The sequence below is a fragment of the Lonchura striata genome, chromosome 11, assembly GCF_046129695.1.
Source record: "Lonchura striata isolate bLonStr1 chromosome 11, bLonStr1.mat, whole genome shotgun sequence".
Classification (NCBI taxonomy): domain Eukaryota; kingdom Metazoa; phylum Chordata; class Aves; order Passeriformes; family Estrildidae; genus Lonchura; species Lonchura striata.
In genome coordinates, this window is record NC_134613.1 from 9,956,947 (window position 1) to 9,979,683 (window position 22,737).

Below are 22,737 nucleotides of genomic sequence, written 5' to 3' on the forward strand. Positions count from 1 at the left end.
CCCGCCCCCGGCACAGGAGCCGCCATGGCGGCGGAGCGGGACCGCGAGCGGGAGCTGCGCTTCTACCGACGGCTGCCCAAAGCGGTGAGCGGGGGCGGCGGGCCGGACCCTCCTCCGGCGGCGGCGGGCCCGGGCTGCAGGCAGAGGCAGAGCGACAGACGCTGCTGCAGTCCCGGAGTCCTTCCCGAACGCGCGCTTTCTAAGGGCCTTATCCCACCGCAAAATGCAGTCGGGTGGTTGCCTGTCCGGTTTGTGTACCGACCTTACTAATCTAATTGCAATTAAATCAGTTGAGCGCGATCTTCGTTTTCTCTTTTTGACCTATTTCCCCTCAGTCTAGCAAAGAACTCTGGCTCAGATAACGCTTTTTCTCCATGTCCCGAGGGTGTGCCTTACTTCTTGCATATCAGTGCAAGCCTTCCGTAGGGGTGTGTGTGGATATATCGGGGCTCGTGTGCCGCACTCACCAAACCCCGAGAGCACGTACAGAGCCCTGTACAGGCAGTGCACGGAGGCACCAGTAAACCCACTGCTGGCCACACCATTCTTGCATTCCAGCGTTCCTTTTCACTAAATTGCTTTTCAGGATGTATGTTTAATGTCTGTCAGGATTCTGTGAGGTAACTGTAAGCTTGTGAAAAATACAACACAGTTGTAGTACTGTATATCTGGCTCAGTCACCAGAATCTGTAAGCAGCCACAGCTTCTGGTGAGTTACAATTTTGACATGTTTTCCAGTGTAAACATGAAGGGAAGTTTTTTTTTTTTTTTTTCCTATTGAGAATGGATTTGTATAGGGAGACGAGAGGTAGGTAACAAAGTAGATGCTTTGTCGATACATTCTGAATGAGTTGGGAGGGCGCTAGAGGCCTATTCCTTAAGTCGAAGACGGGAGATAAGGAGCAAAGGTGAAGTGAGGAGTGGAGCTGAGCATCATAGATGTGGAGCCCAAAGTCAGGATGTCAATAGAAAATCAGGCAAAGGAGTGCAGTTACTGCAGCTACCATTCATGGCAGAATCTTGCTGCATTTCTGATGTGAGTTTAAACTTCAGAGTATGAACAAAAGTAAGGGGAGTGGGTAGACACCTGTTGCTATATGTAAATGATGGACATGTACATTTAACTTGCAGTGGATGGGGAGAGTTCTTGAATCCTTAGTGTACTTTTTTGTAATACTGAGGCAGCTATTGGCTTCCTCCTCACCTTGGATCACACCACCCCAAGAATTGTCTGGAGAGCTCTTTGCTGAGCCAGCTGTGCTCCCATGCAGACCAGAGCCAACAGCAGCTATGAGAGAAATAAGACAGTTCTCAGCTGAACCAGTGCTTCCAAAAACCTAAGGAAGTTATTATTAGCCAAAATGCAGATAACTGTTATTTTCAAACTCAGAGTGAAACACTGCTGTAGGATACAAGAACAGTAGTACAAACAAGGTGCAGAAGCCATCCTTTTCATAAGTCCATAGGATTTTTATTTCTGTAGGAACTCCATGCTCATTTGAATGGCTGTATCAGTACTGCTACTATGAAGAAACTCATGGCCCAGAAGCCAAACCTTCAGATCCAGAATGGAATGACTGTGATTGACAAAGGGAAGAAAAGAACCTTAGATGAGTGAGTATATGCATGTGTGTGATGAACATTTACCAAAGATTTTTTCAATTAAGTTGAAAACAGAAATGTATGGCCTTACTCACTAACTGCAGAAAATATGGTTTTAAGCTTTGCAGCATAATCTCATAGATTTTTTTTTATATTTGTATCTACAGAGTAATTTCTTCAGTGCTTGCAAACTAAAAAGAAAACTGTTGATTAATTGCTTCTTTAAAATATTGAAATTTTTCACTTAGATCATCTGCTTTTAAGAGAAAATTGACTCACCTAGTTTCCTTTTTTGGAAACTTCATGTTTTCCTTTTCCTTTAAAAAACTTTGTGGTAGTAACAACTTTTGTTAGGCATGCTTTGTTAGTATCTAAAATCAGAAATTGTTCAGATGTTTCTTTGTATTTCAAGATACAGTCAAGCTAGTTGACTCCAGTGGGTAGGTGTTTTTAAAATGTAGCTTTTTTTTCCTAAATACTCATTCAGTGTCTTTCCAATTAATTTTTTTTTCTATTTTATTTTAGATGTTTTCAGATGTTTCAGATCATCTATCAGGTTACCACGAGGACTGAAGATATTTTACTGGTAAATTAATTAAAAGTTCACTTAAAACAAGCAAGCAGTACACACAGTCACAACCAGATGGATTAAGAGCATTGGATTCCAAGTAATAATATCAACAATGGTCCTTTTCAGTTGAAGGTCAGAATAATTACTGTAAAATACTTGAAATGTCTTCACTATCCCTGAAAGAATCAAATGTGCCTTCTGTATGGTAGCATTTCCACAGACATGGGGACTACTAAAAACACACTGGGCCTGAAAACACTGCAAATGTTTCACAACAAAAAATAACTGGGTCTTTTAGTTGTAAAGGAAAATATAACTAATTATAAGTATCACTTTTACGATTTTTACTTAATCAGATAACTAAAGATGTCATTAAAGAATTTGCTGATGATGGTGTTAAGTATCTGGAATTGAGAAGCACTCCGAGAGAAGAAAATTCCACAGGTACAGTCTGTTCTGGTAGTTAATTTGTGATCTTGCAATATAAAACTTAGTTGAAGACTATGTTATTAATAAGTAAAGGCAAATTTAGTTGGCTCAATAAAAATATTCTTCAAATATGAAAGCTAAGATTTAACCAGGTAAAAGCAGGTCACTTTCCTATTAGATTTTTGAGGAACAAAATGGGTTGGTCATAACAATCCTGAGATTGGGTTATTCACTTGAGTCTGCTGTTTTTAATAGCTGATATATTTTACTTTTGATGTTTTGTTTTTTCTTTTCTTTATGGTTTAGTAGAAACTCATAATAGAAGTCCTATTGTGATTCTCTGGTTCACACAAAGTCATTTTAATTTTTCCACATGCTTAGGAGGAGGTTTAGTTCAAATATGTGCTTCACAGTAAAGCTATATTTACAGATAGAATTAGAATTACATGGGTTAGAAGACTGTATTGTCTAAAATCAAAGTTGCAACATGAAACTTAGGAGACTAGAAACTTAGAGAGCTGGGTCTGCAATATAATAAAAATAATTTAAAATATGTTTGCAGGTATGACCAAAAGGATGTATGTTGAAACCGTACTTGAGGGTATAAAGCAGTGTCAAGAGGAGGGCTTGGATATAGATGTAAGGTAAATAAAGCATGTGGAACACCTCTGTTTCAAGGTTTTGTGTAGTCTGATGCTTGGTCATGCTTGCAGAGTGGTTTACAAGCCAGCAGTATAGGAAAGAAAAGTGTTTTTAAACCAGATTACATGGAGTGTAATCCTGACTGTTTATCTTCCTTTTTACTCCTAAAGAAGAAAACTGGGTAAAGCCTCTCATCTTTAAGACTGTCCATTCTTTGCAACATTGTCAGTAAAAGGATTTTCATGGAGATGACTCCTTTTTCACAGCTTAGCTTCATTGCAAAGGTTTTGTTTGATTAGCTGTACAAGCAGCCTCCTGTAAAGAAGAACTGGTCCTGACCATCTGAAGTTTCAGAAGGTGACAGTGGCTGTTTGGAGACAGTTTGCTCTCCTGCCTTTTATAGCCTCTGTAACAACCCTTACTAGATTTATTTCTGAAAGCTGAAGATTTTTCATCTTCCATGGGTGTTATTGCATGTCTTGGGCCAACTTATTTATCTGTTTGTGACCCTCTACACTGTGGTACCTTCATTCCTAGAACAGTTTCCTATACACATACTCTTTATACTCAGTCATGAAGGATAGGAATTGCCATTTTTTGTTGGTATCAGATCTGTTGAGCTCCTGATATTACAGCTTGTAATAATTGAATTTAATAATTTAATACATCTCTGTCCCAGGCTCTTAATAGCAATAAACAGAAGAGATGGCCCAGCAGTTGCCAAGCAAACTGTAAAACTTGCTGAAGAGTTCCTGCTTTCCAGTGATGGGGTTGTAGTAGGACTTGACCTCAGTGGTGATCCCACTGTAAGTTTTTGGTTTATTTTAGTCTGTTCTTGAAGATAAATATAAAATGTTGTATAACTGCAGGTGGTTCTAACCAGAGGTTTTTCTCACAAATTTTTGTCTAATTTTTGTGCCTAGCTGGAATGGATTTATACTGGGTTAATCCTTGTTGCTCTCAGGGGTAGATACTCTTAGATTGGTATGTGACTGAGAAAAGTACCATTGAAATTCAGTGTTATCTGGGAATTGTGTGCACCTGAGTTGTCCCAGTCAGGTTAACTGGGTGGAGGCAAGCTGTCAATAGTTTACATTTTGTTTAGCTCAACAAAATGTTCATTTTGTATTAAGAAAGCAAAAATGTTTGAGGACAGCTGTCAAGCTGAAGTGAAATAGCTGTAGGTGGCAGCTGTGTAAAAGGTATCAAAATCAAGACAATTGGCTTGTAAATCTTAGGCATCATCTGACCTACTGGTGTTTGATCCATTGGTCTAAACCGTATGGCAGAGGCTTGTTTGACTTGCTGCATTGCAAACTGAAGTAAGGGGAAAAGTGGAATAATTTAAATATTAATGTATTTGAATGTAGTGTTTGGATACTGCTAGACTTATTTATAGTAATGACAGGGATTTTGTCAAATAAGCTGTAGAAAAGTGATGTGTTCCTGTTTTCCAGGCAGGACATGGTCAAGATTTTTTGGAACCACTCTCTGAAGCAAAAAAAGCAGGTCTGAAGCTGGCACTGCATCTTTGTGAGGTAAAATGTTGGGGTTTTTTTATTTTATTTTGCTGTTTCTCTGTAGTTGTCATTTTGTGAAAATCTTGACGAAATTAAAATTACCTTCTGTGCATTTTGGACTTCTCAGACCAAAGTATTAATGGTTTGGGGCATTTGAAAAGAGACAAGAAAACAAGGAGAAATAGTCAACCTTTTGTCCTAAATCTGAACAGGCAGATTATTGCTTCCTGTACTATATCCAGTGGGGGTTTAGGTCTGAAATTGAAATTAGGAGCTTTCTAAGAGATCCACTGCTTTCTTACTGGTATTTTATCAGAAATCATGTGTAGTGAAATCCTTACAGTTTCATGAGCAGTGAGCTCTGTAATTCCACTGGGATCATAGAAAGAGTTGCTCATCTGTTCAAAGGGTGGCTGGAATCGGCTTTGAGAATAAATACTGAATATAGTTACAATAAATACTGAAGATAAGTTATTTTTTCAGGAAATTAAGCAGGACATATGATGTTATCAGAATATTTATACTTGTTTCTATTTCACTAACACTTTCTTTTGAATGAGAGACGTCATGAATGTAGAACTGAAAGTCCATTGTAGTTATATAATGTGCTGTTTTATGCTGCCTTGACAGAATGTGAAATATATCCTCTCTAGATTCCAAATCAAGAAGAGGAGACCAAGATTCTCCTGGGCCTGCCTCCTGACAGAATTGGACACGGAACATTTCTCAACTCCACAGCAGCAGGCTCTGAAGAGATAGTGTCATTGGTTCAGCAGAATCATATACCTATTGGTAAGGAAAAAAATATTTGCCATGACTTGGTCTCTGGATATCAGAACAGGATATGTACAGCTGATCCAGTGACACCAGTTTGTCTCTGACCAGAGGTGACTTGGACAAATATGGCAGTGAGACTTGCCCATGAAGGTACACTCATGATGCTTGGGGGGGTTTTGGCATCTTTGTGGCAGCAGACAACAGCTGATGTTTCAGATGGAAGCAAAACCAATTCCCAAATCATAATTTGTCATTACTGTACAAGACTGTGCGGTGGTTATGTATCTGGTTTGCAAGTTTCCTAAATTTTATACCCCAAAGAAATAAATTAGCAAACTTTTCTCAAAAGAAATTACAAAAGAAGCATAGAAAATCAAGGAAACAACAGTAGCTGATTTTAATTTTTATTCAGGACCTTTCTAAGTCAATTAACATGTCTCTTATTTCATTATATGTCCTAATTTCTTTTTCTGTTTTTTTCCTTAGAATTTTGCATGACATCAAACATAAAATCTCAGACAGTGCCTTCCTGTGTCAAACACCATATTGGATACTGGTACAGCATGGGCCATCCTGCAGTGCTTTGTGTAAGTTTTTTGATTTTTAAGCATGTATTTGACCAAAGGGCCAAACTTGTGAGGTTGGAGAAGTCTTTCTCTGTTTATGGATCAGAACTGGCTTACAATTTCTGACCTTGTAGCAAATAATTTTCTTCTATGCAATCATAATGTTATGTTTGAAAAACGCTTTTAATTCAAATGGGAATTGCTAGTATTTATCTTGGTTCTATTTTAAAGCTAGGACTTTTTTCTGTGGGATAAAATGATCAGCTATACAAGCAGTGAACTTCATAGCTCTTTGCACAATGGCAGATTTAAAACCCATGGCTCCAGTGCTTGCATATGCACCTCTGCTTACCGGGTGTTCATTATGCTGGGTGAGAGCTCCTGCTCTTGATAATTCTCTTGATAGCTCATTGAGGTCTTTAAGCATTGCAGGTGCCAAGTACTTGTGCTGCCATTGGCAGGGTTATAGTGTTATCCTGTTAGTTTAACCCCCATAACCCATAGCATAGTCCAAGTGTGTGTTTACCTATATATGTATTTTATAGCACTGCTTATATGGGGAAAGGGAAAAGAGGAATAAGGAGACCTGCACATACTGACATACCTTGAATATATGCAACATTTGATAGCCATCTTTCTAGCAATTTTAGTAGGCAATCCTATTTTCTTTATAAATCATGACATCATTTTAAGAAGTTTTCTTATATATTTGAATAATTTATTCATTTGTAGTGAAAATAGGGCAAAAAAAGAATTAAATAATCATGAACAGATGAAAGAACAGTGGGATAAAATGTGAGACAGCAAGATAAAACTTGTTTGTATGTTTAGAAGAAAAACCTTTTTGATATAGAGGAACTAATTTAAACTTTTTTATTTCTTTCCTTTCAATTTAACTCTAGACTGATGATAAAGGCGTCTTTGCAACTGATCTATCACAAGAATATGAGCTGGTTGCAAAAACATTTAATCTAACTCGCTCACAGATGTGGGATCTTTCCTATGAATCAATCAACTATACTTTTGCTTCAAATGCAGTAAAATCCAAGCTCAGGGAACAATGGTGTAAGCTGAAGCCAGCTATGTTTGATTAATCAAACTGTTGTCCTAAATAGCTCGGGTGTATTAGCTGAGTTAATAAGCTTTTTTTACCAAAGTCCCTGGCTTTTTTCAGACCTCAGGGTTTTAAGCCCAGCGATAAACTGCCTGTGTGAAATGAAGGCAACTGGAATGCATCTCTTGTAACTGGGGACAGAGGTAAATCTTCTTTTGGTAGGTGAGAAGGGCTCTCAGCCTGTGACTGAAATGCCAGATGTGTTGTCGCCTTGTTTCTCTTGAGTTGATATAACATTTAAAAAAATACTTAGTTGCGATATGTTATCATAATATAAACATTTAAGAGGTGGAACAAAATCAAGGTAGAGCTATTGATGTTTAAAACATCTCTGTTGGCATTTGGCCAAGCAGTTTGAATGTGCAGTGTGTAATTTTTGGGTTTGTATTTTTTTTATGTTTTAAGCTCTTGATTGAATGTGAAGACAGAAACAAACTCAGGGAGAACTAAATATTTATACCAAGGATTTAAGAGTGTATCTGGTTTTATTGCTGTATGTGTATGACTAAAGCTGCTGTGGATTGAGTATCATGTGGAGGTCTCTGCCGGTGCCCTGGGCACTGGTGGTGTGTAGGCACTTAAGAATCTTGAATGCCTTCAGTAACCAAGCTACTTGGCAAAGTGGTCTTATTCTTAAAATGCTTTTTAGAATTGCTGTTTGTTGTGTAAAAAAAAGCAATAAAAATAGCCTCAAGCTCCATGTTTTTGAAACCACCACTTCAAGGTGTGCATGTGTGTGTTTGAGCTCTACAGAAGAGAAGCAGGATTCTCTGGGGTGAGTCCCTGGAGCACTGTGCTGCCTGCCAGCCTCTCCCCTGCTGCTCTGGCAGGCCCTGGCTCTCCCTGTCCTGGGCAGCCTCAGGATTCACTCTGCCCTCTCCAAGCAGTGCCTGTGTGCTCTGGTGCTGAGAGCTCACAAGGTCTGAATGTGCACATGCTGCAGTTTGTGTAATGGGAGTTGGGAGGTCACCTGGAGGATTACATTTGTGTGCAGTGAAAGAACCAGGAAAGTACGTGGGTGGCTAAAGAGCAACACACAGAGCTGGAATTTCTGTATATAGGAGTCTAACTGTGAGTTGCACAGCAGAAATGTTGCACTTAGGAAGTTGGACAGGATGTGGACATTTGGAATGAAGAATCACCATCTGATGAAACCTTTGTCATGCACAGTTCCCAAGATCACCATTGCAACTTGGAACCCTCTGGGCTAGTTTTCCAGAGTTTGACTTTTGTAAGTGGAACTGCAGTTTCCTTCCTTGACTTCATGTAGCATTATAGTTAATTTTAATTTAAGCACTTCTTACTGACCCTACTTGTCAAATTCTGAGTTAGCAGTGACATAACTACTGTTTAGTTTATAATATTGTATAAAAATGACTGTGACACACAGAATGAAGCATCATCACAGAATTAACCATCAGTAATGGGGCAAAGATTTATTTTCCTGAATGCAATGGAAATTTTGAGTAAATGCTACTAGAATTTCACATGGTATAAGATGAGGTTTAAGTTATCTATTCATGTGCAGCTCAACTTATTTTTAAAGTAAACAAAATAGATCTAGTGTTAATATTTTTATTTCCATCTGATTATACAAGAGAACACTTACAGAGCAGTCTCCAGTGCTCAGAGTCTTTACTCATCAAAATGCACACTGGTTGAAGATAAGCAATCTTGAACAGTACTGCTTTGGTGATGTATGTGAGAACAACTGCTCACTGTGGCCTTGGTTTCTCAGTTCCTTCTGAGGCAAACACAGGCAATCTTCAAAGCCTCAGCTCCCTGTGATGAGACTGGTAATATTCCATAGCTTTTCATACTACAACCACTGAAGCATAAGTACACACTGCTTCTCAGGATCATAGCTTGGCAAATAATGTACTTACATCAATGATTTATATGTCTGCTTGAATATTTAGGTGTTTCAAACTAATACATTAAAAAGAATGGATGCAGTTAGAGGCCCTGCATTAGCTAAGTGATTCAGCTGATTAAAAGGCTAGCATGTCCCTCCTGTGAGGCTTAGAGAGTGGGCACTGGTTAGATTGGAGTGGAGAGGGCTCTGGGGGAGGATCTCATCAAGGTCTTTAAATATCTGATGAGAAGAAGTAAAGAAGGTGGAGCCAGGCACTTCTCAGCAATACCCAGTAACAGGAAAAGGGGCACAGACTGGTTCTGTGTGGGTACTTGAACATGGGAACGCTCACCCAGACAGGCTGGGGAGTCTGTCCTTGCAGATACTGAAACCTATCAGTGACTTGTAGCTTCAGCAAAGGAGGTGGACTGGGCAATCTCCAGAGATGCCTTCCAACCTCATCTATTCTGTGAGGAAAATATACAAATATACAAATGATAAAGTCTCTATATAAATACAAAAGCTTTTCAAATTAAATACTGACTTAACTGAGTCACTCAAGTGACAGGTTTTCACCAGGTTTGGTCACCAGCAGTTGGCTGATCAGTGAAACTGTTTTTAAAGAATAGTCTATTCACCCTTCATAGCCTTCCTTCTTTCACAGCCATTGTGGAATCCTTTGGTGCCATCAGGACCTTTAGGCAGCCGCAGCACCCCTACAGGGAGACCGTCTGCATTTTGTATTTTCCGAACCAACATGGGGCTGCTGACAGGACTCTTCTCTTGTGTCAGAGTTTGGGCTTTTCTTCTCTGCACCCAGGGGCTCCCAGAAGGAGTGATGCTGCTGTCTGAGGAGTAATCAGTGTGTTTCCTTGGAATTTCAGGGCTAGTGCTTGGGTTAAGCTTGCTGTCTTCAGCCAGCGGAGACTTTTTGGTTACTTTTCTTAATGAAGATGGACTGTTCCAAGGACTTGATCTGGGTGACATATTGGGACTCAGGTGGTTGTTTGGGTGGATGACAGGGCTCAGATTACTCATATTTGTTGTGATACGTTTGCGTCCTGACAGTGGTGACGTAGGATTGCTCTCTGGGTCAGAAGAGCTGTTTGCTGAAGATTCATCACCAGCAAACTGAAGTTCCTCAACTCTCTTGTTAAGGGATCGAGTCTTCTTAAGGCTCTTGCTGTTATCTTCATCACGGTTCTTGTCTTTGGGAACTTTTTTCTTTGGTGGTTTCATGCCTATTTGGACAACTTTCATGCCTGTCTCTTTGTTTTCGGCACACATGAAGTCATGAGCACGTACAGCTGCTTCTACTTCTTCAAATTCTATAATTGCACATTCCTGGGTTCCCAGCTGGGTGTACCGACTGCTGACCCTCCTGATATCAGGGGGGAGATCCCTGCCAGGCTTGAGAATACGAACTGATGCAATTACACCAAAATTTACAAAGGCTTTGAGAAGATGCTCCATTATCCTTTCTTGAATGCATCCATTTTCTTCCTTTTTAAGGGCCTGCAGCTCAGAAATCATGTGGATATCATACACCAGTAGCATCCTGGTAGGGACATTTTCACTTGGAAACAATGGAACTGGAGTATTTCTTCGAACCTTTTTGTTATCATCATTGAGCTCCAGAGTGTTGGAGTACTTCAGTGCATAGGCTGTGGTTCTCCAGTCACGTGTAAGGTGTTTCACCTTTGGGACAAACACAGGTTAATCCCCACAACTGAACAAACCCAATCAAACTAGTTACTGAATTTTAAGGCAGATGCAGGCTTCAGTATACAAGCAGAACCCTGGATTTAAGTTTCATGTGGCAGACTTAGTGAGAAAGTAAAGAGTTTTCTTGCTATAATGGGCATTTGTGAGCTCCTGTCAAGCTCATGTCCTGTTGAATCAAATTAAAACAGGAACTGGCACTAAAGCTCAAACTGGAAATCATAATCTGAAAGCCTGCTCACATAGTGCTTGGTCATTACACATCTAGGCCTGAACCATGATCAAAATGCATGTTCTATGGATGCTACATTTGCCAAACAAGAAGTTTAGGTCTTCATTGTATTGAACTGATCTTTCCTCCCTTGAAATAGTTTGTGGTGTTTTTAGACTGAGATTTTTCATTACATGTTTATAAACAGTTTATCTATTACCAATATAATCTGTTCTAAATGGTCTGACAAAATTGAGAGTGCCTTAACATCTAGACTGAATAACTCTACAAAGCAATGAGATTTAAAAGCTTGACAAAGTGTTTCTATTGTAATTCTAGAAATCAGTTATGTACAGATTTACATAGGTCTTTCTAATGTAAGGAGAAAAAAAAAGAAATAATAAAACTCACTGCAAGTCTAAGGGACATCGGTTACCAGATACTTTGTACTACTCTTCAGTTTTGGTTCTCTGTCCAAAATCAGTTTCACTGTCCCTTCTGAGACAGGAACGTAACTTTACCAGGACTACCCAGCTGTTCATGAGTAGTTGCTGTGGAAATTAATTTTATCTAATGTCCTCCTGTCTCCAAGAATGATAATGTAAGAGCATAGAGGCTTTTAAGCCAATGATTTCCCTAGCCAATCATCAACCAGCAGTGCAAGTTCTGGATGAGTACAAACCTAACCATTATAGCAAAACCAGGCAATAAAGAGAAGGACTATAAAATTCTTATAGAAAATGTTACTTTAATATTTTCTACTGCTTTTACATTCAGGCTTGCATGAGACCCTTCAAACGATGACAAAGTCTTAAAAAGTTAGCTTACCTTCTTAAATGAAGTGAGAAGTTTAACACTGACATAGCCCATCTTATTTCTTCTCACATGCTTCAGAAGGAAGGCATCTTTCTCAAGGTTCTCATCTGAGAAGTAATATTCAATCTGTGCTATTAACTTCTGGATCAGGTCATTTTCTGGTGGTTTCCAGTTCTGGTCAGAGTCATCATCATTTTCCCCACCACTGAAAAACAAATAATTTTATCAACAGATCTTCATCTTCTATTAGTGGATTCAAAGAGCCTTTCAAAATGAAAGGGCATAACCATAATGCTGGTTCCAATTGACTTTACATGTGGGCACTGAACAGGTATCACCCATCCAGCTGAGCCAGCAGGCTAACTCAGAGGATGAAGCTTTCCAGTTGGGAAAGGAGTCAAGCTCCTGAGCTCATTCCAGAAGCTGATCTCAGTGCAGAACAATGAAACATCTACACTAATGGCTTAAAAGCACTGACATCTCAAATCCTCCACCAAAACATGAAATGAAGGTGCCCTGGCACTGGGTACTATACAAATTTCCTCCAGTTACAGGGTTATATTTTTCATTATGAAGCTGTTAAACATAGGCCTGATCTTTATGTGCTTCATGAGTAGTGTCACATCCCAGAGAATGACTGTTCCATCTTGATGCAGTCATAATTTCTTGAGCCTCTTCACTGTATGGATGCAGGAGCTGATATCCAGGGAGTAGGAAGGACTGACAGGACTGTTGGACGTTTTATAGGTCACTTCCACAGTGACAGAATAACATAACCAGCAGTTTAGCACAGGGGCTAAACCTGCCAGCTCATGTAACTCGGGAACAGGTTTATATGCACATATGCAGGTTCCTCATGTGGAATAACCTCATGAGGTCATTCTCATTTCTTCTCTTTACCTCCCATCATATTGTTTGGATACCTGGGCAAAATGGAGCACTGTTGAGCATTCTATTACTCAAAAAATACTGCAGCCATAGATTCAAGATAAACATCTTGCCATGTGCAGTTACAGCAACATGTTTGTTGCTGAAATAGAAATTTCCATTTACAGGTGACTATAATGGAGAAGTCTATCTTAAGTCAGAGACATTTTTTCAAGCTGTTAGTGGTCTAGTTTTGTTGTGGGATCATCATGAGAGTTTCTGTTAAAAAAATAAAATCATTCACTAAGTACCCAATAAATAATGTATTAGTTTGGTCTCCCAGGTACATTAGTAATGAAAAGAAGCCATACATTTCCCCAAAATTGTCTTAAGTAGCTTTTGCAGGCTTTGAAAGCCTTAGGAAAATGAGCAGGCATCACACTGGAGTGCTGTGAGGCCGATCTGTCAGGGAGGATGCAGCCTGCTGGATCCCCTGCCCTGGACAGTTCTGTCCAGGGTGACAGAGGCAGTGGCCACAGTGCTGCTGAATGGAGAACATGGGTAGCTCAGTGGAACTCTGGCCTGCTGCTGGGACAAGGTACAGCAGTTCTCTGGCACCTGGCTTTTTGAAGCTTACAGTACATATAGTTGTTATGGTTCTTCTGATGATAGGGCAACACATCAGATATATGTGGATACTCACTTGAACAATCCTAGAAGTCTCCCTGTTAAAAATCTCCCTAGCCTTTAATAGGGTACAGTTCAAAGGAATGACAAGAATGAGAGACCAAGAAAAAGAATTTATGTTAATTGGCAAAGCCAGAAGTAGAGGATAATAGATGAAGTTACAATTAGGATGGTAAAAAAATATCTAAGGCCCAGCTGTAGGTGCTGGTTTCAGAAGGAAGAAAAAACCAGTGGTGTTTATTTTTCATTCATGATGATCCCTTCTCACTGCTTCATTTACTACTGATTCAGAATTAGTCTGGGTACAAGAAGCTTGGAACATTTCAGTCTTTTTACAAATCCACACTCTTCCAGGAAAAGCTTGCCTTTAGTTCTGGATTAGGCTTACCTTTGTTTTAAGGATTTATTAGCATAGATATTTGCAGGTGTTTGTTTAGAGACAAAAAGGGGTATTGTGCTTTGGAAAACGACAAAAATGAATTGCATGTTTGCAGAGACCTACAGTGCTGACACACTGAATCAGGGTGAAACATTTCACCTCACAAATATTGGTCACAGTTTGACCTATACACTATTTCTATGTTTGGCAGACATGTCAGTTTTTACAAAATCTTCTGGGGTCTTACAATAGCCCTCACTAAATGTATGGAAATTGCACCTACAATCAGTACAGAAATTTGTAACTAGCTCCATGTTAAATTGTGATAATGATCAACTGGTAGCACCTCTAGGGTATCAACTGTATTACAAAAGTAGTTGATAAATAATTTCAGTCAACATTGACAAAGAACCAAACCCTAGTAGTTATTCACAACCTTATTTCTTTATTCAGAGCTTTGTGATTATATGCTTGTAAAACAGAATGAAAAACACTCTTTTAACATGGTGACTCATCTGGTCATTAGTCACACAAAGAAACAAAACATATCTACTGAGAGAGCAGATTCGGAATTTTAAATAGCTTACAAATAATATAATAAATTGTTTGGATAACATCTAACCTTCTGAAAATTTTTAGCTGAGTCTCCAAATGAATGAAGTATTGTATTAATAAGCACTATGTGGCAATCTAATTTATAAGTTCCAAGAGTACAGTCACTCAAGGGCAGTCCATGTTTGTGAACAAAAACACGAATACAGTACTGGGTGCCTACTGATGGCAAGCTGTTTGCAAGCTTCAGCTGGAGAGTGAGATGGCTCATTCCCAGCAGTTTCAGATCATCCTTAATAATTTTCCAAATGTTTGTAAATAATTTCCTATCAGATGCTGCATTCCCAAAAAGGAAGTCCTTAGGTAAGGTTATATGTAAATGGCAGAAGCATGTGTAAACTCCAGTCACCTACTTTTGATGCAGAGTCTTTAAAGTTCTCTCCATAGCAATACCTCTGGCCTTTCCTGGATCAAGAAGAGCCCATTCACAAAAAGGCAACCTCCACAAGAACTGAATATACATCAACACTGTCAGCAAACATTTCTGAAGACAACAGCTACTGCAGAGGATTAAATAAGTGACATTTAAGAGTATTTAAAAGCTATTGTCTTTCAGCGTTTGAAAAAATATTTTTTTTTCTAGTCTAGTCCAGGGCTAGAAACTCTTCACAAGTAATACTATCATAGATAACAAACGTAAATAATGTCCTGATTTCAATAAATCAGTACATGGAATGCAATACTGTAGGCTGCTGTACATATTTATAAAAATACAACAGTCACATATGATTGTGGAATAACTAAGCTGACTCAGTTTAAAAACCTTAACTGCACTGTGCCTAGCTCTGTTCAACTTGTTTCTGTAGTCCATAGTTGACAATTTTGACAGCTACAGAAAATTTCTCACTACCGTACAACCCCTCTGTAATTTAAAATAATACATTGCAGTTCACTCTGAGTCAATGCTAGGTATGAAGGTTAGACAATCAATTAGAAGCAATAAATGTTCAAACAGAATACTGGATTTGTTGCTACTCTACCTAAATCCTTATCTGACAATTTATTACTCCATCTGCAGCTCTAGTACCGACCACAGGATGAGCTACAACTAGTAAAGCTTTGTCTCTCTGCAGTTTGCTGGCACATAAATCCTGGATGTTGGTTTTACAAGCAAGAGATTTTAGTAAGCATCAAAACTATTTCAGGCCACCAGGCCAAAACGGGCAAAAAGAGAAAAAACCCCCCAAAACATCAAACCCCAAAACAAAACTCCAAAACGCAGCTACAACTAACCCCCAAAATCTTTCTGTAAAACGCAGTGAATTGAAAATGTCGCGGGCATCACAGCCCGGCGCTTCTCGCTGTGGGGGAGCCCCGGGCCCGGCAGTCCCGTCGGGGGCGGGTGGGACGCAGCCCGGGCGGAGCCATCGGTGCGGCGGGCAGCTCCTGCGGCCTCCGGGTGTCCGTGCTGGAGGCTTTCCAGCGTCTCCCACCCGCCCCTCGGCGTTGCATCAGCCGGGCCCGCTCCGTTCCGGGGGTGTCCGCGGCAGCCCCGCTGCGCGCCCCGCACAGCCCCGCCCGCGCCGCGTCCCCGCCGCCGGAGCCCCTGCCCGGGGGCTCACCTGGAACGCCCGCACCGCCCCGAGTCCTCCTCGCTGCAGCTGGGGCACTGCGCTCCGCCGCCCCCCTCCTCCTCCTCGTCCTCCTCGTCCTCCTCGGCGGCCGCCTGGACGGCCACTCGGATCTGCACGGGGCCGCTCCCCGCCGGCAGCTCCGGCCCGGCGGGCGCGGCCCCGGGCTCGGCCGGCGGCGGCTGAGCCATGGAGCTCCTCGGCCGGGCTCAGCCCGCCGCGACACCCGCGATGCCCCGGGTTGCGACAGCCGCCCGGCCGCCTCCCCTCCGGTCCCCCCAGTCCCCTCCCGCTGGGGCGGCGCTCCCAGCTCCACTCCCCCGGCCCGCCCGCACGGCAGCGGGAGGCTCCGACCCTCCTCCAGCCATGCCGCCCCCGGGCCCGCCGGGCAGCTGAGGAGCCCTTCTCCTTGACGGCTGAACAGGGACTGCTTTTGTTCCATCAGAAAACAGCGGGCTCCTCAGCGGAAAGCAGCGCCTGCTTCTCTTCTCCTGGTGCAGCCCTGGCGCTGCGCCGCCGCTCCCTGACCAGAGCGTTGCGTTTTGCGAAAGTCAGAAAGGTTTCGCCGGGGTAAGTGTGGTTTAAATGCCGAGGTTGAGATTTGGAAATAAGATACACAGTGAACATGACTGTATACGTGTTGGTTTTGCAGAGGAGTCTCCTCTATCGTTCTGCATGGCACTTACACAGAATAAAAGCATCCCCCCTTAAGAACTAATTAAAATACAGCCCCTTTTTCTGAAATATTTAGGCAGTAATTATTTTGTAGTTAAGACTACTGCCCTATAATTCAGACTATTGCACTGTGTTTCAGCTACTAAAATGACATTAACATTCATGTGCTAAATATTAGAATCAAAAGCTTTTCAATATACCATGTAAATACTTATTCTTCACTCAAGGAAGATTTTTTTTTTTTTTTTTTCAGTATTGTCTGTACCCAAACTGCTAAATGATCTTTAAGTCACGGCTTCATTTTTGGCATCCTTGTTTATGTCTGCATTGTTTCAATATTTTCTTCTTAGAAATGTGGATGGACAAAGAGTGAGATTGCACTCAGGGCCAGTTCTTCTCATTACTGTGGCAAACAGTCCTCATGAGTCAGGTTTGCTGGCATGGACACATTCTGAGACTGCCCTGCCTCAGGCTTTGGCTGATTTTTAAATGTGCCTTAAGCAATAAAGTATTTTGTTTATGAAATGTGCTTACAAGCATCACTAACCAAATCTCTAGTTCTCTGCTGATGGAACATTCTGTATTATCATCGCTGCTATTTTTTTCAGTGGATGCAGAAATACAAACATGAATTACACATTCTAGGCAAGAATATGGACAGGGGCTGTGGGTCAGATTTTGTATGAGTTCATGGAAGTTATTTGTCTCCCTGAGCACAAACAAGGTCAGGAGTATGAACAAAGAACTATTTTGTGCTACCCAAATAGCTAACCCAAATGATGTTTGAGAGTGACCTTTCAGTTTATCTGATATATCTTTCTGTCAAGGTTAAGGGAATTTGATTTTATGGCAGAGGACACTAGATGTGTTTATTTGTTCTACCAGTGGCTACAGCACAGAACTGGCTTTTGGCCAGATGAAGACTGATGTAATTTCAAACACTGTTTTGATTAGATTTCCATTGAAATCACCAGACTGGTGTTTTTGGGGTTTGTTTTGTTTTATTTTCCTTTTAATATAACAGTGCTTTATAGTGCTTAACTTCCAGTAGAGATAAAGCAGTATTTGTAAATATAGCAGAACTTAAAATGAAATGTATTAATGTAGAGAAGTCCCTTAGAGGGAAACCCATGGCTCACTGCTATCCAGTAAACATCATAAACCCGTGAACCTCAACTGCACATCCAAAATTTGCACAGATTTCTTATGGTGCATTTTCCAGCAGATGGAACTAAAATTACAATACAAGAAGCTAAACCTGGAATATTTGTTTGTGTGCCCAGGCCTTGGAATAAGTCACCCAGGGAGGTGTTTTAAGTGTCTGGATCTGCACTGGATCATGTGGTTTGTGGTTTAGGGGGTTACAGCTGCATTGCTGAGCTGACATTTGGATTTGATCTTAAAGGTCTCTTCCAACCTTGATGATTCCATGATTCTGATTGGGAAAGACACCATGAGGCAATTCACAGCCCTTCCACACACTGGCAGCCACACCGTTACTCCTACCACTAATTTCTCGATGAGTGTATTTAAAAGCATCCACTACATATCAGTGGAGCACCGGGCTCCAGGAGCTGCTGCGGGATCAGCACCTGGAGCTCGCACAGGCTGAGTGTCGCATTTTGTGATTGTCACATTTTGTGACCAGTCTGTGCCCACAGAAGACAACTTTCTGAGGCACGGCAGGAACCATCCAGCTTCTCGCCCTGTCACGGGCTTTCACACACAGCCACTTGCTTGTAGAATTCAGAAAAAACACAATCATAATAGCGGCTTTTTATTATGGGGAGCGGTGTGAGGGTGACGCCGGGCACAGCAGGAGGACCGCAGAGCGCCACATCCATCCATCCATCGGTCGGTTCGTCTGTCCGTCTCTAACCCCTCACAGTTTCCCTCCCCTCACGGTTCCCCACCCCTCACGGTTTATCCACCCCTCACGGTTTATCCACCCCTCACGGTTTATCCACCCCTCACGGTTTATCCTCCCCTCACGGTTCCCCTCCCCTCACGGTTTCCCTGCCCTCACGGTTTATCCACCCCTCACGGTTTCCCACCCCTCACGGTTTATCCACCCCTCACGGTTTCCCTCCCCTCACGGTTTCCCACCCCTCACGGTTTATCCACCCCTCACGGTTTATCCACCCCTCACGGTTTCCCTTCCCCTCACGGTTTATCCTCCCCTCACGGTTTATCCTCCCCTCCCGGTTTATCCTCCCCTCCCGGTTTCCCTCCCCTCACGGTTTCCCTCCCCTCACGGTTTCCCTCCCCTCACGGTTTATCCACCCCTCACGGTTTCCCTCCCCTCACGGTTTCCCTCCCCTCACGGTTTCCCGCCCCTCGGCACCGCCCCGGACGGCGGGCGGGGCGGAAGCCGCGGTGTCCGCGGTAACGGCGGAGCCATTTCCGACAGGGCGGCGGCGCGAGGCCGCGGCTTGTTTGTGACCGCGGAGCTCCGACAGGCTGCTTGAGATCGCGGGGCTCCGAGGGGCCGCCTGCGGCCGAGGGACAGCGGGCCATGGTGCCCAGCAGGGGCCGGCCCGGCCGGGGCCCGCGGGCCGCGCCCGCAGCGGTAGGGGCCGCCGGGCTGGGCTGCGGGGCCACCGGGCTGGGCTGCGGGGCCACCGGGCTGGGCTGCGGGGCTGGGCTGCCGGGCGGGTGGCAGCTCCGGCATCACTTGTGCGGTACTGGGAGGTGCATGGATGAGCCTTCCGTGCTCCTATGAGCACAACAGACGTTTCGGTTTTGTCGCGTAAATCTAGCTGAAAGAGCAGCATGTTTTGCCTTTTGATACTAGAAGGCATATTTAAATGTCAACACTTGTTTTCTTCGTTCTGAGAGTTGTATCCCCGTGGAAGTCACGCTTTCAGTGTATTTTTAAAATTAAAACTAGTGTGATTTTTGTAAACTAAAAATTAGCGATACTTAGAGCCATGATGTATTCTTCATAGTATTTTGCAAAATAGTTCCTTATTTGGCAGATTTTGCTGTTGAAAATAACTTTATTGTTTAAAAAGCAGTTCTGTTGATATGCAATATCAATATTGCAATCAACAATTGTATTGATATTTTTGAGAAATGTAGGATTTAATTTAATTTTCCTCTAATTTGCAGGTTAATAATTATGGTCTCCAGCTAGTCATCCAGACCTCATCAATACCAGAAAAAACCAAGCCAGTAATTATTACCTTTTTTTGGATAGTTATATTAACCAATGTATGGTATGATACAGACAAATTTGTATGCTTTCAAATAGGAATTAGCTTTTCAATACTCACCTGTTGATTTACAATATCTAATGTATCTGATAGTATTTTGTTAATTTATATAACTCTATTAAAAACATATAAAATAAAAACATACTATAGCCAGACATAAGGTATATGTATGTATATGTATGATTTCTCAATCTTCTATCTGTACCTCTGTCCTGTAATTCCTGAGACCTATTAGTATTGAGGTTGTGTTTGTGTAAAGACATTATTTGCATTTGAAAGCTCTTAACATTTGTCTATAATATTGTGTTACAGTTTGAATTCAGAATAAATAAAGAGCAGTCATCTTTCCACAATAGGCTTCTGCAGCATGATCTGGAAAAAAACTACTCCGGAAGACAAGGTAATATTCATTGAGCTTGGTTAGTTTGTCTTTTGTATCTGTTTTAGTCTTTAAAAAGTAAAGAAAGATTGTATCATGATTAGAAAACATAAGAGTGACAGTGTTTCCTATTTGGCTACAGTAATTCAATGTAATTATTGTTGCATCATGTCCTGAACCCACTGTGCTACTGCCTGCCTTTTTTCATCCTTTTTTCCCCTCACTTATGCAAGAGCATTTTTTCTTCTACCTACAAAACCACAACCTATCAAGTGCCCTACTCTATATTCCCTCAATAGCCACACAATTGTCTAATCAGACATTTTACTGGATGTTTAATATTTTAATATGTTTAGACAAAATTAGTTTTTCTATTGTGTTTGCATACTCTTGGTTTTGCAAAGCAAGATATCACTGCTAACTGTGGTGAGAACTGGAAGAGGCTTGAAACAACATTTCTTGCCACTTCAACCCATTCTGAATGCTCTTTGCCTATGATTGGTATGAGTAGAAGATCAATTTAGTTATCATGGCAACTCTTCATTCATTCTGGTAAAAAATTAAGGCCAGCAGCCATTCAGAATTAGTTGACTTTTAGGGATACTCTGCAACTTATGAAGTAAAAGTAAGTCTGCAGTTTGGTTTTGTTCCCTGTGCAGACCAAAGAGTATTAAGTCTTTTGGTATGTAATGAGCAGCTCTATCGCCCAGCACCATCCAGACTGACAGAATCTTCTGGTTTGGTGTTGTTGAAGCAGAGTACCAGGTCTTTATCAGGACTTGGGGAGATTTCTATTCACACCCCTACAAAACCCAGGGCATGACAAAACAGCCACATTTTTAGTTCATGTGCTTCAGGTAACAGTGGAATCTTCTCATTTGTCTCTCTGTCTTTTACTGGGAGCCTTACCAAAGGTGTTGCCTGGTGCTACCTTTGGGTGTTAAGAGAGGTCAGTAGACAATTGTCAGGAAACAACTAGAAATCTTCTTAAAAAATACAATACAGGCATTTAAATAAATGTTTTTTATAAATATTTCTTTAACAAAAGAGCAGCAGTAGGGATCTTTTATATGCCTTTAGGAAGATGACAATAGAAAAAAGTCACTTTACTGCCATCCTGTCATGTTTCAGACTGATAATTGGCTTAAAAGCCTGTGACACAACTAAGTAAGATTTTTGCAACAATGTTAATTGATTTTAATATTTTTGGGGGTTTTTAAAAACAGTTTCGATTTTGAAGGATGTGTAGAGAATGTTGTTAGAGTAGCTAATGATAAAAGTGAAGAGTAGCGCTAAAAAGATTCTAAATTGACTGACAAATTGTTTTACTCAAACAGATACCTAATATATGTCAGGCAACAATGGACTCATTGCTATAGTAGTAAAACAGTTGTCTTGTATATTACAGAATTGATGTTTTTCCTGGTAACATACTTGATTTGTTTGAAGGAAGAGGAAAAAAAAAGAGCAAGCACACTGAAGTCAAGCCTATATTTTGCAGTAGTGTGTATGAATAATGATCTATTTTTTATCAGTATTTTTCAGTGGATCATTTTCCAAATAAGCCAAAGCTCGCAGAACACATTTGTTGATTAATTTTGCAGGTATTTTTAGACGTCCTCCCTTTTTTCCTCTTATATTGATGAAAGGCATAAGGATGAATTTATAAATATGCTTTCAAGGGCTGCCTGTTTCTTGATAAAGGAGTGAAATACCAATGATCTCTAGGTATTGTGTGCACTTACCTTTGAAAGACTTTGCATTTATTTGTGGCTCAGTGAGAGTGTTTCAATATTTCAGTGCTTTATTTTCTAGTTCTATCAGCATCTATTTGATCTGTGTCTTTTTCAATTTATTTTAAGTTGTGTAATACCTTAAGTTCAGGTACTGAAACAATTTTACAATCCTATATTAAAGTATCATTGGGTAATTCTAATAAAAATAAAGGCATTTCCAAAATATCTGCTTACAACAAATTGTTGAAAAATCTCAAAGTAAAGAAATAGATGTACTTTGGAAAGAGGATAGAGAGGGATATAGTCATAATATCAGGAAAGAAAACTGATAAATCATATTACTGAATGTAGGCAAAAAGCACTTTCATGCTTTTCTTTTTATAAGAAAGAAATTTTATCACCTGTCGTTCAAGACATGTATCTACAGAGAAGTAGTTCATGTATTGTCTGTATGATTTTTCAATAGATAACACAAATTTTGGGAGCAGTTCATCAATAGCATTTCCTGTATTGCAACGTACTGCTGAAGAAAAAATCCTGAACTCAGACAGACTTACCCTGGAAAGGTGAGAGGGTGAGAGGCTGCACATGCCAGAGCCTTGGCCCTGGTCTAAAGTGACCAGAGTGACCAGTGCCCCACTAATGGCTGCAGTCAGTGGTGGGTTTGGGTTGTTGGGTTTTGTGTGTGTGTTTCTAAGAGAACTCTGTCCCATGGAGAAAATCTCTGTGTGTGTCCTTGTGATGAATATATCCATAGAGCAGTCATTTAAGGCAGGCAGATTTCTGACCTG

The 22,737-nt window shown here is 41.1% G+C and overlaps 3 protein-coding genes and 1 long non-coding RNA gene across 6 annotated transcripts in view; 3 read left to right on the plus strand and 1 right to left on the minus strand.

The window, feature by feature from the left end:
- Positions 1-13: 13 nt before the first annotated feature.
- Positions 14-7,938, plus strand: MAPDA (N6-Methyl-AMP deaminase). The gene is made up of 10 exons (XM_031505792.2): positions 14-84; positions 1,484-1,614; positions 2,128-2,188; positions 2,530-2,617; positions 3,165-3,246; positions 3,924-4,050; positions 4,702-4,782; positions 5,418-5,556; positions 6,028-6,128; positions 7,010-7,938. The coding sequence occupies exons 1-10, from the start codon at positions 25-27 to the stop codon at positions 7,199-7,201; spliced, it is 1,062 nt and encodes a 353-aa protein (XP_031361652.2). The 5' UTR covers positions 14-24; the 3' UTR covers positions 7,202-7,938.
- LARP6 (La ribonucleoprotein 6, translational regulator) lies at positions 5,933-16,147 on the minus strand. The gene is made up of 3 exons (XM_021532025.3): positions 15,933-16,147; positions 11,838-12,030; positions 5,933-10,774 (listed from the first exon to the last, which is right to left on the minus strand). Exons 1-3 carry the CDS (start codon positions 16,130-16,132, stop codon positions 9,707-9,709), a joined length of 1,461 nt encoding a protein of 486 aa, XP_021387700.2. The 5' UTR covers positions 16,133-16,147; the 3' UTR covers positions 5,933-9,706.
- Positions 16,148-16,304: 157 nt separating this feature from the next.
- LOC116184017 (uncharacterized) lies at positions 16,305-17,155 on the plus strand. Its single transcript, XR_013340662.1, has 2 exons — positions 16,305-16,511; positions 16,967-17,155. It is a non-coding gene; the product is annotated as an uncharacterized LOC116184017 (long non-coding RNA).
- A 1,832-nt stretch (positions 17,156-18,987) lies between these two features.
- LRRC49 (leucine rich repeat containing 49) overlaps positions 18,988-22,737 on the plus strand; it is a 40,847-nt gene continuing 37,097 nt past the window's right edge. For 2 of the 3 annotated variants that reach the window (XM_077785883.1, XM_077785882.1), the window contains exons 1-4: positions 18,988-19,185; positions 19,728-19,790; positions 20,144-20,231; positions 22,413-22,512. In XM_077785883.1, the coding sequence (XP_077642009.1) occupies positions 19,132-19,185; positions 19,728-19,790; positions 20,144-20,231; positions 22,413-22,512 (305 nt within the window). In that variant the 5' untranslated portion in view covers positions 18,988-19,131. The remainder of the gene's footprint in view (positions 19,186-19,727; positions 19,791-20,143; positions 20,232-22,412; positions 22,513-22,737) is intronic. The other variant, XM_031505791.2, reaches the window with a different exon arrangement.

Excerpts from the sequence above, each read along its gene's own strand:
- MAPDA (XM_031505792.2), top strand. The coding sequence starts at position 25 with ATGGCGGCGGAGCGGGACCGCGAGCGGGAGCTGCGCTTCTACCGACGG. Across the intron at positions 4,783-5,417 it reads TGGCACTGCATCTTTGTGAG|ATTCCAAATCAAGAAGAGGA; the intron begins GTAAAATGTTGG and ends TATCCTCTCTAG. Across the intron at positions 6,129-7,009 it reads GCCATCCTGCAGTGCTTTGT|ACTGATGATAAAGGCGTCTT; the intron begins GTAAGTTTTTTG and ends ATTTAACTCTAG.
- LARP6 (XM_021532025.3), bottom strand. The coding sequence starts at position 16,132 with ATGGCTCAGCCGCCGCCGGCCGAGCCCGGGGCCGCGCCCGCCGGGCCG. Across the intron at positions 12,031-15,932 it reads GGGCGGTGCGGGCGTTCCAG|TGGTGGGGAAAATGATGATG; the intron begins GTGAGCCCCCGG and ends TTTGTTTTTCAG. Across the intron at positions 10,775-11,837 it reads TTCTCACTTCATTTAAGAAG|GTGAAACACCTTACACGTGA; the intron begins GTAAGCTAACTT and ends TTTGTCCCAAAG.